This window comes from Gekko japonicus, unplaced genomic scaffold (assembly GCF_001447785.1).
Source record: "Gekko japonicus isolate JY-2015 unplaced genomic scaffold, Gekko_japonicus_V1.1 scaffold4483, whole genome shotgun sequence".
NCBI lineage: Eukaryota > Metazoa > Chordata > Lepidosauria > Squamata > Gekkonidae > Gekko > Gekko japonicus.
The window spans coordinates 67,101-83,660 of record NW_015166574.1 but is presented as its reverse complement, the minus strand read 5'-3'; the positions used below and the strand labels follow the sequence as shown (position 1 = coordinate 83,660).

The following is a 16,560-nucleotide window of genomic DNA, read 5'->3' as shown; positions in this document are numbered from 1 at the left end:
GATTTTTGCCAGTATTTTCCAACTGGGCAAGATGTCAAGGTTCTTCAGTTACATTCCTGACTAGACACCTGTTTGTTGGCATCCATCACTCAGTGTGGATTCCAGTGAGAAAATCAAGCTAGCCACTATTTAAGGTTAACTGTGAATAGGTGGCTTTTTCCTTCACAACCAGTGCTTAAGCCTGCATCATACTCAAAACGGGCAATTAAAACCCGCATCGCTAATCAGTTACTGTAAACTTATGCAATTATCTTCATTTAGCATGGTCTGTCTTACAGAAACTCTCTTGCAATGGACATTTCTTCTGCATGTGTCCAGAGTCATCCAACATTCTTCTGAAAATGCTAAATGCAAAAAAGAGCAGAAGATTCTTTTCCTTGCCTGTGCTCAGTGGCATGTTTGGCATGCAGAAGGTCCCAGGTTCAATCCCCGGCATCTCCAGTTAAAAGAAGAAGAGATTGGATTTATACCTGGCCCTTCACTACCCAAAGGAGTCTCAGAGCGGCATACAAACTCCTTTTCCCTTCCCCTCCCCACAACAGACACCCTTGTGAAGTAGGTGGGGCTGAGAGAGCTCTGATAGAAACTGCTCTTTTTCAAGAACAGCTCTTATCAGAACTACGGCTTGCCCAAGGTCATCCAGCAGGTGCAAATGGCGGAGTGGGGAATCAAACCCGGTTCTCCCAGATTAGAGTCCGCGCACTTAACCACTACACCAAACTGGCTCTCATTGCAAAAAAGGAGCAGGCAGTAGGTGATGGGAAAGACCCTGAGACCTTGGAGAGCTGCTGCCAGTCTGAGTAAATACTGACCTCGGTGGACCAAGGGTCTGATCCAGCATAAGGCAGCTTCATGTGTGTTCATGTGTAGTTTGCTGCTCTGACTTTTCATTAAACACACACACACAGGCAAAAAGACCATCCTAGTTTTACAGTTCAGTCCTACACAGAATTACACCCTTCTTAGTCCACTGGACTTAGCCAGGTGTAACTCTGCTTAGGACTACACTCCTAGTCTCTCTCTCTCTGATCTTCTCAAAGGAGTACTTCCAGCTTCTCTGTATTCATTCATTCACGTATTCACTCATTCATTAATTGAATTTATACCCTGCCCTCCCTGCTAGGGCAGGCCCAGGGCGGCTAACAAGGCATAAAGTGCACCCTCTTTCTCCCACAGATTTTGGATTGTTTCTCCATTCTGTCGCAGAGAACGGAAGACAATTTTCAACAGATGTCTCAGAAACCTCCCCCCCCCCCATTTACATGCTTGCGAAGCCCATCATGCGCTTGGAAGAGTGTGGGATACAATTTTTAAAAAACAACAACCGCTTTTCATGCACACGATAACGTGAGGGCGCCACCTCGTGACAGATCAAGACATTGCACACACAGCTGAACAAAAGTAAGGCTAAGGGCCAAACTATCGTTTTAGTGAGGGGGACTGCACATATGCCATTTGGTTCTAAGAAACCGTGCAGGGGGACAGAGGCAATTTGGATGGAGACTGTGGTTCCGATGGCACCCCCAGTGTTGCCTAGCTCCTCCTCACATAAGTTCCAATTATTTCCAACAGCGGCCGGGTTGCCGTATCCAGGAAGCGGAAGATGAACCCTGCCATTTAGCCACTGATGAAGATATATTGCCTCTGAACAGGGAGGCTCCATTTAGCCACCATGGCTAATAGCTTTTGATAGACCTTTTCTCCATGAATTTGCCTAATCCCCTTTTACAGCTCTCTAAGCCAGAGCCCTTGCTATTTCTAGTGGAAACATATTTCGGAAGGTAATCATGTCACGTGCCAAGCAGTGCTCATTTTTAACTGTCTGGATATCGACTGCCCATAAATTTTGTCGGGAGATCCCAAATTTCAGTATTATGGGAGAGAGAGAGAGAGTCCCACCTACTTAATTCCACCCTCCCGTACATATATTTTATCACGGTTTGTTCAAAGGCTACCCAAAACCTTCTGGCTTGCATTTTCATCAGAAAATAGGAACCAAGATGAAGAATATGTCCAAATTAATACAGAGGAGTTTACCCAAAGTCATGACAGAGCCTGAAGAAAACACAAAGGACTAGAAAGTTCTAATGTCAGTTCTTTATTTAGAACGTCTATTCCACCAGTTTCATGTCAGTTGGGCAGAAATGCCGCATGTTTTTTAGTTCCAAAAGTCATAGGAAGTAGCTTTTAAAGGAATAAAAGTGCAACTATAAAAACAGTTAAAAGGTTTAATTTAAAATAAGAAACAAAAACAATAGTTCTGAGATAAATTACCTTTTTCAACAGAATTCACCATTTAGTTCTCTGCCTCTTTAGGCAAGGGTTGGGAAGTAAAGGAAGTAAAGTTATTGTTTTTAAAAAATCCATAACGTATCCGTGTGTTCTTTCACAGCCTCCACCCCCCCAAGAGTTGAGAACTGCTGATGCCATCTGCGCGGGGTGAGTTAAGACCCTAGAATCCTTGCAAGCAAAAGGGGAGAGATGCCCCACAAAAGGAGGGGTGGAAGCAGATCTCGCTGCTGGGAGAACCAAGGCCTAAACTTTGCCACTTGTACACTAGTGTTGGAGGAAGAGATCCCTGACAAGGAGGAATAACAGTTTTCCTACAGAACTGCACAGGCGGTGAGTGGAAGGCCCAGCCCTTCCAAACTCTCACGCTCACTGCCAGCAGACAAAGCTCAAATTCAGACCTTGTGGCGCTCTGTCCTGCACTGACACAGACTGAGGTTCCAGGCGTCTGTGTTACCTCCTGACTCCGTGGAAGCTTTTGGGGTGGCAGCCACTACCGGGGCAGGGAAGAAAAGAGCCAACGCCCCCAAAAGGCCACCCAATAGGGATATTCCCCAGAAGGATCCCTTAGAAAGATCATGGATTCCAGCGGGGCTGCTAATCCTCATTCAGAAAATAAGGATGCCTCACAGATGAGCCACTGCAACCCTTGACTTGTGCATGCCACCACAGGAACCCTATTAAGAGCACCTCCGAGGAGGAGACACCGTTTTAAGCCGCCTCACCCCTTCTTTTTCGGGGAGTTTGCCGATACGTTATTACCCGACAACATGCTCCTTCTCATCCAATCATCACTGGGCAGATGCCAACCCACAGGCTGAGCACAAGCGAATATCCAGCAAGGATGCACGGCACATGTGGGGAGGGGGGCAGTGTGCCTCAAAAAGGCGGGGAGCGCTTTGCTAAAAGACATCTCCACGTCAACAGTGTCTTGTATGCAGAAAACCTGCACGTCAAAGAAGGTTAGGACAGCAACGCCCTCTTAGGCATGAGGGGTCCACCTTTAAGCCCCCTCACTTCAGTACACTTAAGAGGCGGTACAGTCCTGTGGGTGCGGCACACTTGAATCAGGATTTTTTCAAAAAAACTTTAAAATTGAGGACACTGAGGAGTCCACCACCCCCACCACCAGGCATACTAGAAAAAGTAGCTTCTTTCCCCCTCCCAGATTTTTGTGCTGCATCTCCTGCCCTGTGAACAGGAGGAGTCATCCATAGACATCCTCCAAAGGTACCGAAGTTCCAGCAAGGGGAGTCAGGAGTGGGAAGAAGGATGGAGAAATGAAAATTTCAGCTGCACCTATAAAGCCAACCGCTGCCAACGCACCACATGGTGGCCGCTGTTAAACGAAACCAACCCTCTATTGGCCCCTGAAACTCAAGAGGGATGTTTCTGAAACCAGAAGCTCCTCCCAACCATAAAGCACCCCGCATTCAGCACTCTGCCGGAGGTGCGTCCGTTGTCCCCTGAAAGGCAAAGGCACCTGAGTCGCCAGAACACCCCATACCTGCAGTGGGAGAGCAGCTGTACAGACGCTATGCAGGCCAGAACGCTGCACATCAGTTGCGTGGCTCAGAGACCAGGGCTGTCTGCAGCTCCGGCCCGCGTGGGGAACAACCGCACTGTAAACTTGCAGACTATTCGTACCTCTGCTCTTCCGTGCGATTCTCCCAGAAAGCACAGCCCGTTTGCCTCAGAAAGCCATGGAAAAGGGCAAGGGAAACAAGAAGGCAAGACAAAAGAGCTGGCGGGAAAGACCTCCGGAGAACAAGCCGCCAGCCTTCCCACACCCCGACGAAATGGCAGAAGACGACAAACAAGGAGGAGACGGGAGCTGGCAAAGGAGAGAGAGGCGAGTGGGCAAGTTAAAAGGCACATCTCGAGTTGTCAGTTAAAAGCTCCCAGCCCGTCTCACGTTGGCTCAGACTTGGAAGGCGCCACTGCCTGCAACCAACGAGATCATCTGTTGCTCTGGCTCAGGTCGAGGAGGGGTCTGACTGACGGGGGGAGGGGCTTATGGAGCAGCCCTATGAGGAAGGGGGAGAGAGCCCCGAAGTCCGAGCAGCGGCAGAGAGAACCCTCAGTGCTGGCGAGGAAACCTTGGCCGCAAAAGGCAGGCAGGTCTTTCTTAGGATGCATGCGAGGGGAGCACGGCCCCACCCGGTTCAGATGCCAGACCACCTTCCCCAGGTCCTTTGGGGGGGGGGGGAAGGAAGGATCCTGTGGTCTTGGAAGAAGCCAGAAGGAGCCTCGGGGAGCCAACCTGTCTGCAGGTGCCATCGCGATCTCAGAGGCACACCCACAACCAGTTGCTCTCCTGCATCCAAGGACATTTCAAGTAGACGGCAGACGCGGCCCTGGGAGGGGAGCCCAGCGGCGCCCCCTACTGCGAGAGCGACTGATCCAGCAGCTTCAAGACTCCGCCCACCAAGTGCAAGCTGCCCGTCACCAGGACCCGGATGGTGGCCGCCTCCTTGAGCAGGACGGCACCGCTGCTGGCCACGGGGTGGGGGTGGAGCCCTCTGGAGGCCGGGGCTTGGAAGTGCAGGTCCCTGCCCTGAGTGATCCATTGCAGGGCGTGGGAGATGCACGGGAAAACCAAGGAGTTGGAATTCAGCGGGCGAGCAGAGGGAGGCATGAAGAGCAGGGACCCGTGCAGGGGGGCCGGCTTCATCCAACCGCCTACCCCTTCCACCTCCGCAGCAGGGGACAGCCAAGGGTCTTGGCTCACTTTGGCCTCCATCAGGCGATTCCAATAGCTCTGGTTCTGCAGGCAGCGCGTCAAGACGTTCTCCAGTGTCACGTTGAAGTTCTGTTGGTCTGCAAGAGGGAGCCAAGGAGAAGTCACAACGGGGCCAGGGTCCTGCCCTCCCAGCTCCACACGAACGGCACTCAGGGACAGCCGGCAACTAGGATGGACCCTTGAGCCCGATGGGTCATCGGCCTGATACCATGTGACAGTTTTAGCATGCAGATCAACACACACACACACACACACCGGTTCTCCCACTGACCTGCATTCCCCGCAGTAGACACTTCAGTGAAATTGGGGCAGAAAACGGCATAGTCGAACTGGCATGGCTGGAAAGAGAAACAGGAACGTCAGATTTCTGGAAAGCAGCTCGGAAATACAATCACAGCGTTGGCTCAAGTGTGCAGAAACGCACACAGCAAGGCCTTGTCTTGGACCGCAGCAGTTCAGACTACGGCACGTGTGAGTGGGAAGGGAAATCTTGTATCTCAATGCTCCTCAATGTATTAAAAGTACGCACCTAACCTTTTAGCACATGGGATCAAGGGCGAAGGTCAATCACCACTGGTATATCATCAGTGGGAATATTTATTGGCCAAAAAGCAAAATCCACCCCCCCCGGATCTTTAACAATTGAAAAGAAGATTAATCAACAGATTGAGCAAAGTAACTGAACACAATTCTTTAAAAGAGAAAAACTAAACTTCAGGATCTAGCAGACAACAACAAAATATTCCGGTTCCAACATCTCCAAGTGCAATATTCATTCTAACTCCAGTTATAATGAACAGTCTCTCTGGGTCATTAACCTTCTTTGAAAAAACTGATTTCTGATAGGCCACTAAAATAGCAAAGGCAACAGTTCCCTGCTCTATAAAAATGTGTGAGATCAAGTTTGGAATAAATGTTCCATGTACACTTTGGAAATGGCCAAAAGAGATTAACGTAACTCATAGTGAGCAAGAACGGGCACAAACATTTACCAAGCCCTCTCAGAGCACTAAAGAATCTTCATATAAGATTGAATAGATGGTATCTGACACCTCTGAAATTATACTACATGTGGCTCAACTACCCAAAAAATATTGAAGGCTGCCCTATTTTTGAATTCATTGGAATATCAAACTAGCAAATGCCTCCCAAATTGTTTGATCTACTTATATCAGGGTGGATAAAAATCAGATTTTTAAAATTTAAATTGGATTTTTAAATTTTAATTTAATTTGGATTTTTAAAATAAAATGCTTTTTGAGGAAAAATCTATCTAGTTTTCTGTTTAAGATATATTATAGTCCAAAGGTTATTCATCATGAAATAAGGATTAGTTTTTAATTATGTTGCATGAGGACTTTAATGACTCATGGAATGTTTAAATTTTTTGGTAAATGAATTCCATCCATCCATTCATAACGTCATGCTCTTCCAGAGGTTGCTGTAAGATTACTGGGCAGTTTTTCTATCTAGAAGGTATGACCACAGATGCTTGGTTTTACAGTTCTCAAAACTGAATTTGTGTCTGCAGAGATCACGTGCCTCTCCTTCACAGGAAAAATGTTAAAAAATAAACATACAGACCTCGGTCCGATTGGTCCTCTGCAAATGTATGCACACAGAATCAACCCCTGCGTTATCTCTTAAGTGCTAAGGTCCAAGAAGTTTAATGAATACAAGATTGTGTGGGGTGGAATAGGTCTGGATAAGGAGGGGATGTTAAGAGCTAAGCGCGAGGAGGGGCAAGAAGTACAAATGAAAGTGAAACTTCTTGAGCAGACTACTCCAGAAATCTTGACATCTTTGTGAGTGTATCCTCATGGATAGAAAGGAGACAGGGCTTTTTTGTAGAGAGTAAGAGAACGGGTGGTAGGAAGCAGAAAGTGAGAGACATGGAGGAGGAGGAGGAGAGGGGAGGAAGCAAAGGTGGGAGGAATGGAATAGCCACTCCCCACAGGTTTCCTGCAAGTCCCCACTTGTGATGCCCTAAAACCCAGGACGTGGCTGCTGTTCCCACTGAACGATGGCACTACTCTGTCTAATAGGCTCTCTGCAAGTTTTGTTTTTGTTTTTGGATAAGTTATCCTGATCATTTATGCTTACTTAACATGCTATATCCTTTCCTTCATATAAAGATCACCCAGGATCACTTGTAGCCTAGTCATAGAAAAAGCAGATTAATTCAATGTCATAAGAACCTCTCCACGCAACACAGAGAGAGAAAAAAATGAAGAGAAAAAAAAAATGCAAGCGTTGAAACAAAAGTTAAAAGAGTTGAAACAAAAGTTAAGATAAACGCAAGATAAATGAAACCAGAACAGCTTCACACATCCTATTTAAAAACACATGCCTGCCCTCACAGCTGGTTTAACAGAATCAGGAAACTGCACTGCAGATATGTTGGATCACACACTTTCAGGACAGGAGCAGGCGGCCTTTGTTTCCGGGTGCAAGACCCTGAGACCACACTCTAGTTCATGCTTTGCTTCCTAGCACCCAGTTCACAAAAGCAAGTGGCATAGATTTTTTAAAACAAATCCTGCCACCAAGGCGGAAGGAAAGCATTTGTCATTTCTAATTACCCCCCCCCCCAATTTCAGTGGGCTGGGAATGGGTACGAGCCAAGAGACAAAAGTACCTAATTTTGCCTTTAAACTGAAAATCACGGGACAGAGAAGTGCAGGGTGGGGCTAGTCTGGTGCATTTTAGACTTCCTTTTCTGCTGGTTTCCTTGCTTGTCAGTGAGAATGTATATAGTTATGTAATTCACAACATCTTTTTGGCCTCAAGATTATGGGATGTTATGCACATCTTTGGGAGGCTGCTATACATAGATGCAGGGTGGATAAAAACATTTTTAAAAAATTGGTTTTGATAAAATGCTTTCTGAGGAAAAATCTATCTAAAGATAGTTTTCTATTTAAAATACATTATAGTCCGAAGGTTATTCATCATGAAATAAGGATTAGTTTTTAATTATGTAGCATGAGGCTGTATATGCACGCAAGGTTTAATGAGTTCCATTAATCCATTCACAATGTCATGCTCTTCCAGAGGTTTCTGTAAGATTACTGGACAATTTTTCTATCTAAAAGATATTATCAGAGATGCTTGGTTTGGCAGCTCTCAAAACTGTGAATTTGTATCTGCAGAGACAGCACAACTCTTCTTCACATGTTATAAAATTAAGAGACCGCAGTCTTATTGATCCTCTTCAAATCTATGCACGCAGAATCTCTTATCAAGAGGTTCAATGAATATAAGATTGTGTGGGGTGGAATAGGACTGGATAAGGAGGAGATGTTAAGGGCTAAGAGTGAGGAGATAGGGGCAAGGAGTACAAAAGAAAGTGAAACCTCTTGAGCAGAATACTCCAGGAATCTTGATATCTTTGTGAGATCATGGATGTTTACACAGATACAAGAATATATATGCTATACAATGTTACTGCTTTAGTTAGATAAAACAATTTAAATAGTTATTATTAATGGTTATTTTTCTCCTTCCAATAAAGTACAGCAGAAAAATTGTCCAACTATGAATTATTAACAACCTATTAAAACTGGAGATAGTTCACCTTGCAATGATTACATAATGATCTATTTCAAGTGGTAAATAACCAATCATTAATTTTCTGATATGACTAAAACTAACCTGAAAAGTTATTATACTAAAATGAAACCTTCATCTGGGTTGTAAATATTAAGGCCAGTAAGAATGAGCCTTTTTTACTGGCTCCTGCAGCAATAAATTAGATTGATTGATTGGGAATGAGCCTTTATGTAGAAAACCATGATTTAAATTGCATCGGAGGGGAGGAGGGAGGTTAACTGGTGATCCGGAGCTCTTTCTTCCCCCTCCCCATCTGTCCCCAATCAGCACAGCACCCTTGACATATCCACAAACCGTTTGCTCCCACTCCCAGGCATCTCTTCTACTTTTTTACATCGATTCACAGAGCTTCACTTATCCAGCCCTAGAAACATACGGAAAATAGGGTGGTGGCAGTGACCAGACCACAGCATCCGCACACTGCCCCTGCTTTCTGCAGCCCAGAAGCAGGGGTGGAGGGGAGGAGGGAGGTTAACTGGTGATCTGGAGCTCTTTCTCCCCCCCCATCTGCCCCCAATCAGGACAGCACCCTTGACATATCCACAGACCGTTTGCTCCCACTCCCAGGCATATCTTCTGTTCTCTTACATCGATTCAGACTCAGCACTTCTGTCCATTTAACAGTGCTCTTCCTTCCCAGGTGAGTAAAGAGGAACTAGTGCATGGCCGGCGACACCAGGCAGCAAAATGTAAAGGCATTTCATCTTGCGGCAGTGGAGGCCCTGTAGTAATCACCCTTAAAAGTCCTGCCTCTCCTCCAGGGCTCTGAACTAATCTTTGCAATTTAGGCTTCGTTCCAATACAAGCGATTGTCAGGCAATTGAAGCCTGGGAAGAGTGGGGAATCAAACCCGGTTCTCCCAGATTAGAGTCCGCACACTTAACCACTACACCAAACTGGCTCTGGATTTCATGGCTCTGCACTGGAGCATCAGCTTAGCCAGGTTTTTATTTGTCTTTTGGTTAAGGCATGGGGATCAGCGTAGAGAAGAAACCTTATTTTCAGTGTGGCAAATAATCACCCTGTTCAGAGCCCATCATTCCTAACTGGTGTGTATAGACTCTGTGGAAAGGTGATCTATGTGGGAAAAGACCTGCTGAGGTAAACCTGTCCGAAGAAAGGGGAATCAAATATCCTTTCAGGGCTGATTTACTACTTGAAAGCTAGCTGTACTTTATGTACTGACGTCATCCACACGTAACAGAACAAAGTTGGAGTCCAGTGGCACCTCGAAGACCAACAAAGTTCTATTCCAGGTATAAGCTTTTCGTGTGCCTGCGCACATCCTCAGATACACTGAAATGGAAGTTACCAGTCTATACAAATAGGGAGAAGGTGAGCAGCAAATTAGCACACAACATAATGGAAGATGTTTAACGGATTCAAGGACCAAACAGGAATAATAAGTTTATATTTATATAGTTACCATTTATTTGGGTTTAATTCGGGGGGGGGGGAACAAAGTGAAGGAAAGAAATAAAACTGGAGACTGATGGGCAGACGTACTCTTCTTCATTGCGGAATATTGAGAGTAATTAACACGGAATGCAGACGAAAGCTTATTATCTTGAACACAACTTTGTTGGTCTTAAAGGTGCCGCTGGACTCAAACTTTGTCCTGCTGCTTCAGAACAACACGGCCACCCATCTGAATTACCCACACATAACAGTTACGCCATTAAATACTTCAATTTCTGTTAAATAAACCCTGTCGTGGAAGATGTTTAACGGATTCAAGGACCAAACAGGAATAATAAGTTTATATTTATATAGTTACCATTTATTTGGGTTTAATTCGGGGGGGGGGGAACAAAGTGAAGGAAAGAAATAAAACTGGAGACTGATGGGCAGACGTACTCTTCTTCATTGCGGAATATTGAGAGTAATTAACACGGAATGCAGACGAAAGCTTATTATCTTGAACACAACTTTGTTGGTCTTAAAAGGTGCCGCTGGACTCAAACTTTGTCCTGCTGCTTCAGAACAACACAGCGACCCTCCTGAATTACCCAATAACAGTTACACCATTAAATACTTCAATTTCTATTAAATAAACCCTGTCGCTCATCTCCCTCTGTGTCTTCTGTCAAGTTAAATATCGAAGAAAACATGACCTCCGTTTACCACACAAATCAGTACAGCCTTGGACTAGCAGGTTGCCAAATAAGAGACCTTTGGAAGCACAGTGCTGACACGCTCACAATCCCAAAGATGGCGTCCCCCTTTCTATTTGATCGTGGGCACTTGGGGGTTACAGAACCTACGGGACAGGCCAGAGTGGGGGACGGGGCATTCTTCAGTCCAGGGGGCAGCTGCCGCGGGACCCTCCCCCCCCGCTCTCACGCCAGAGCTGCCACGGCGCCATCCTCGGTCACGTGGGCCAGGGCCAAGCCTCACCAGCAGCAGCTTCAGGAGAGCAGCGGTGTCCCGGTCGCCGGTCACATTGAAGAGCAGCACTCGGACCTCAGAGCCACTGCAAAGGCAAGAAGAGAGACAGGACCAGTGTTCCCTCTAAGCTGGGTTAGAGTGAGCCAGTTCACAGTTTTTTTAGCCTCCAGCTCACACATTTTTGTCTCAGCTCAGGAAGGGATGGCTCCAGAGCAAACTGATTGATGCAGTAGCCAAACTGCTCGCTCACAACTTTAATGCCGGTAGCTCACCAAGTAGAATTTTTGCTCAGAAGACTCCACAGCTAAGAAGGAGCATTGGACGGGACCCCCATCAACCCCCCAACTCAATGCACTCAGACCCAACAGCATCCGGAAAACGGCCTTGCAGGATCCCAATCAAAGGCCACTTAGCTCAGTATCCTGTTTCCAGCAGCGGTCGGCCTTCAGAATGCCCAGAAACGGTCCACAAAGATGTCCTCTTGCTACTCACTCTATGCTGCCTCTAAACATGATGCCCACTTATCACGGCTAGACGGCCGCTCATTGACCCCCGCCCTCCACGAATCGGGCCCTTTCCTGAGGTCCAGGGAGAGATGCTGAGCCTTCATTTGCACCCCACCTCTCTTGAACACACGAACGCAAGAGACAAACAGAGGTGGTTCCCTGTTGCCTGCTTCTGTGTAGCGACCCTGGACTCCCTGGGTGGTCTTCCATCCAAGTACTAACCGGGGCCGAGCCTGCTTAGCTTCTGAGATCTGCTGAGACCGGGCTAGCCTGGGCCGTCTAGGTCAGGGCCACGTGCAGGGGGGTCATTTCCTGCGGGAGTGCACAGGAGCGGAGCTCCAGCAGTAAGGAGCCCGGGGGCAGGCACATGCAACAAGCCCCGCCCCCTGCCCCCAGCAGCCCTCAGTCGGGCCACGCCAGATAAATTGCAGAGTCCCCCCCCAGCCTGCCTTCAGGTACAAGCTCTCCCTCCTCTGTGAGGGCACATCTGTGCATTCCCCCCCCCCATAGCTAGCAATCCAAAACAGTCCAGTGGCACCTTTAAGACCAAGTTTTATTCAGGTACAAGCTCTCCCTCCTCTGCGAGGGCAGATCTGCATGTTCCCCCCCAATAGCTAGCAATCCAAAACAGTCCAGTGGAGCCTGAGCCGTGGGTGTTGCCTTCTGACACACTTCTGGTGATGTCAGGGGATGTGGCATATGCAAATGAGTTATGCTAACGAGCTCCTGCACCTCTTCTTCTACGAAACGACCCCCGGCCACGTGACTTTATGACTGAGCCTTTTAACTGGAGGTGGCCGGGACTGAACCTGGGACCTTCTGCATGTCGGACAGCTGCTCTCCCAATTGGACTACAGCCCCGCCCCATACAGCCCCTGCCTCCTTCCGTCACAGAATTCAAGGCAGCACAGAAAAAGGTTCCCAGTCAGGCACAGATCAAACTCTGACCTCCTTTGCACCATCAATCATTGCTTGATCCTGCTGCCTTTGCACTGTCGCCCCGAGCCCCTTATGTATCGTGCTAATTTAGCATACGTTTGGATTCATCACACAACTTGGGTATATCTAAACTCTGAAAAAGGTCCCTAAATACAGTTTCCACACCCAGCCCGGGGTCACGAGACGGAAAGGCGCACCCGCCCCTCTGCCCCTTACTCTGTGGGTTTCTCCTCATTGAGGGCAGCCTGGCGAAACCAGCGCACGCAGGCCTGGATGCTGCTGGTGGTGTGGGCGCCATCGATGTACCATGTCAAAGGGCCGTGATGCAGCACTTGGTTGCGTCCGAGCCACTCCGCCGCCTGGAGGCCTGGGGGGGACAGAAGCAAAGGTCAGCTGAGCCGCTTCCCCCCGCCCTTCATCCCCCAAACCCAAAAAACTGCAGAATACCCCTCCCTTTATATTAGAACCGTGTTTGTTTAAAAAAATCACAACAGGGCACGTAAGCTTTGGAGTTTGTCAGAACTCTTAATCTTAAATTGTGTGTTCCACAGCCCCCCCTCAAAAAGGGGGGGGGGCAGGTGAAAAGGGATTTCAGGGCATAACGTGGAGGTCCCAAGTCTGCACTTAGGGGGATAGAGGATGTGCTGCAAACTTAACGGGACTGTACTGTGCTTAGAGATGTGAAGGCCTGGGAAAAAAAAAACGGAAAAATTCGGGAAAAAGGCGTTTTTTCCCTGAAGCTTTTTTTGTTTTTTCCCGAAAAATTGGAAAAATTGAAAAAAGGAAAGGAAAGGGGAAAGATTGATCATGGAACATTTTATTTGAACATGATGAATAAAATATTTTAAGACAAGGTGTTCAAATATTTTCCAAATCATTTCTAAAAAATATGTGTGGTATCAGATTGATCTAATTTCTGTGCACTGAGGCAAGTCCTAGGTTACAAACTGAACTCTCCAATGCAAGAACAAGATGCATTTCTTCCTTTAGGAGGTGCTGTTGTCACAAGAAAAGAAAAAGGTTTCAGTTTTGTTTTTGCATGTGGGTGGCTATTCTGTTTGTAATAATTGTTTGGATACACTCTATTTTTAATATGCTAGTTGTGATAATTTCATGCCAAGTAAAAATGTCCATAGTCATATTTTATGTTCCTAAAGTAACAGAATGACTTTCAATCTGGAAAAGAAAAAAAAGAAGTGCTAAAGTAGCATGTTTTTTTCAATTTTTCCAAAAATTTCCGTTTTTTTCCGGGGGGAAAAGGGGAAAAAACGGGTTTTTTCCCGAGCTTCAAAATTTCCAGAAATTTTACATCTCTGTGCTGAGTGTGAAACAGGTCTGAAGTTGCACCAAAGCCATCTGAAACAAAGAGAAAGAGCAATCTGACTTTCAGCATCTCGAAACACCAGTTATTAAATCTCTCTAGGGCACAGAGGGCAAGAAAAACAGGCCTTCATCTACTCGGCCGATCTCTTGATTTCATCACAAGGGTGTGCAATTCAAAAATGCGTTCATTTACGTTTTAAAACCTACTCTGCTGTTCAGCATCAAGTCTTCCAAGAACACAAGACAGCGAAAGGGGTCAGTAAAACCAAAGACATAAATGAGTCCAACAGCAACAAAAGGCATAGATTTTTTTTTAAAGGACGCAAAAAAAGGAGGTACCTAAACAGAGGAGTGCAGAGGCCACCTTTCCCCGGCACCTATATGGCCAAGAGCCATAGTGCCAGAAGCCCAGGGAGCGAGTGCCAAAGCTGGTGCCTCTCCCCCTGAGAAAAGGGGCAGTCCCATTGGCAGCCACCCGCCTTGGCTCAGCTGGAGAGGAGGTGGCGAGAAGAGCTGCCTCCGTCGCATCCAGACCCAAAACAGCTCTGTTTTGTTTCCAACAGAGGACAAAGAGCTGCTTTCTGGGAATATTACAACATCACCACCAATGATGCTCCCTCTAAGCTGTGGAGTCTTATGAGCAAATATTCTCCTTTGTGAGCTACTGGCATTAAAGTTGTGAGCGAACGATTTGGCTACTGCATAGATTAGTTTGCTCCGGAGCCAGCCTTCCTGAGCTAAGACAAAAATGTGTGAGCCAGAGGCTAAAAAACTGTGCGCTAGCTCACACTCACTCTGCTTAGGGGGAACACTGAATTCACCACCTCCCTGCTGCTTGTCCTTAACCGACTGTGTTTGGAGGTATGCTGCCTCTGAAGGTGGAGGCTCCGTTTCGCTATCTTGGCTAATCACCGTCAACAGACCTTGTGCAGTTCCTGGAAGGCCTGGCCGTCGCTGGTGCACCCTCCCCCCCTGTCCAAACGGACTCCCGTCATTGCCTGCCCTCCCCTGGGAGCCAAGGCAAGGCCTGTACCAAAAGAGGTGCCCTTCTGGATCAGACTGGGGGGTCCAGCTAGTCCATCATCCTGTTCTACAACATGCCCCTGAAGGGCAGATCAACAAGGCATGGACGGCAACATCTCCCATGGGTGCGGCCTCCTCTATCACTTGCATTCAGCGGTTTACAGCCCCTGGATGTGGAGGATCCATTTACTGTCCCGGCTCATAGCTATCAATGGATTTCTCTTCCTGCACATCTTTCAGCAGTGGTGTGAGACTTAAAATCTGCTGTCTTTTCACAGCTGGAGGCAGGATGGCCCTCGGGTTCCCAAGACGGCCTCAGCAAATGCTGGGAGATTTAGAAGGCGGTGCCTGGGGAGGGGGGAGTTTAGGGGGAATCTGAGGCCACTTCGGGCGATGCCTTGGACTGCCTCCCCCCATCTCTACAGTGTTTTACCATAGAGAGTAGGGAAATCCCTAGAGAATCACTATGTGGAGGGAATTTTTTCCTCCTGCTCTTCAGTTCCTCAGGGGCAAGAAGCCGGCGCTGGGAAAACAGGAGGCCTAGATGGAGCCGATTTAATGACTGCGAAGGATCTGATGTTGTCTAACATATCGTTACCGCTGCCTTAAGAACTGGATAAGTGATAAAGGCTTTTGTCCCTGGTGCAAAAAGTCCAAATTCAGCAGCACAGGAACTAGAAGCTACTTAAGTTTTCCTTCATAAATTAAAAACAAAACAAAACTCCAAAGCGTTGAGGAGTGGAAGATATGCCAATTATTGGATTCCCCTTTCACACATATAACACAACAGATACGGGGTCAAACCCTCAGGGAGAGTAGCCAATCCAATGATGGGCTGATAAATCTGTTGGAATGTCAGAAGATGCCAAGCCTTGAGGGGTTAAGACCCCTCAGCAGGGGCAGCCAAAGAGAGAGGGCAAGAGAGCTGGCGTGCAGACAAACAACCTCCTGTTGACGGGGGCAGGAGCAGAGTCCACAGCTTTGACTTGGCAGCTGCCACCCCTCCCGCATTCGTCAACTTCAGAGCTGCGTCAGTCTGTGGCTACTTGTTTTAAAGACACAAAGACAGCAAGATTTGTGCTCTGCCTTAAAAATTGAGAAACTGCATCTAACCAAGGTTTTCTTCAATCTGCACCAGGGTCCAGAGCAGGGTTCCCTCTAAGCTGAGTTAGTGCGAGCTAGCTCACAGTTTTTTAGCCTCCGGCTCACACATTCTTGTCTTAGCTCAGGAAGGGATGGGCTCCAGAGCAAACTAATTGATGCAGCAGCCAAACCGCCCGCTCGCAGCTTTCATGCCAGTAGCTCACAAGGCAGAATCTTTGCTCACAGGACTCCATCGCTTAGAGGGAGCATTGGTCCAGAGATGCTTCTCGGCTTTTTCTTTCAGCTCCGCTTTTCACCAATTTGACAGTTCAGGCGGCTCCAGAGAAAAAACCTGGCTGGCAAAGCTTATTTCAAATTGAGGAGTTTCTGGTTGTGGTTTGCAGAGTGATGTCTGCTAAGTGAAGACATGACACTTCATACCCATCAATGACTGGGAAGTCCTTCTTCACCCAAAGGAAGTCCTTCTTCACTCAAAGAGTGATTAACACATGGAATTCACTGCCAGAAGAGGTAGCAGTGGCTACAAGCATGGACGGCTTCAAGAGGGACTTGGATAAACACATGGAGCAGAGGTCCATCAGTGGCTATTAGCCACAAGGTATAGATAGGAACTCTCGGTCTGGGGCAAGTGAT

The 16,560-nt window shown here is 47.3% G+C and overlaps 1 protein-coding gene across 1 annotated transcript in view; it reads right to left on the bottom strand.

Moving 5' to 3' along the window:
• Positions 1 to 3,543: 3,543 nt before the first annotated feature.
• Positions 3,544 to 16,560, bottom strand: part of FPGS (folylpolyglutamate synthase) — a 46,826-nt gene continuing 33,809 nt past the window's right edge. The window contains exons 13-16 of the mRNA XM_015412366.1: positions 12,694 to 12,844; positions 11,042 to 11,117; positions 5,304 to 5,370; positions 3,544 to 5,109 (exon numbers count right to left, since the gene is read on the bottom strand). Of these exons, the coding sequence (XP_015267852.1) occupies positions 4,673 to 5,109; positions 5,304 to 5,370; positions 11,042 to 11,117; positions 12,694 to 12,844 (731 nt within the window). The 3' untranslated portion in view covers positions 3,544 to 4,672. The remainder of the gene's footprint in view (positions 5,110 to 5,303; positions 5,371 to 11,041; positions 11,118 to 12,693; positions 12,845 to 16,560) is intronic.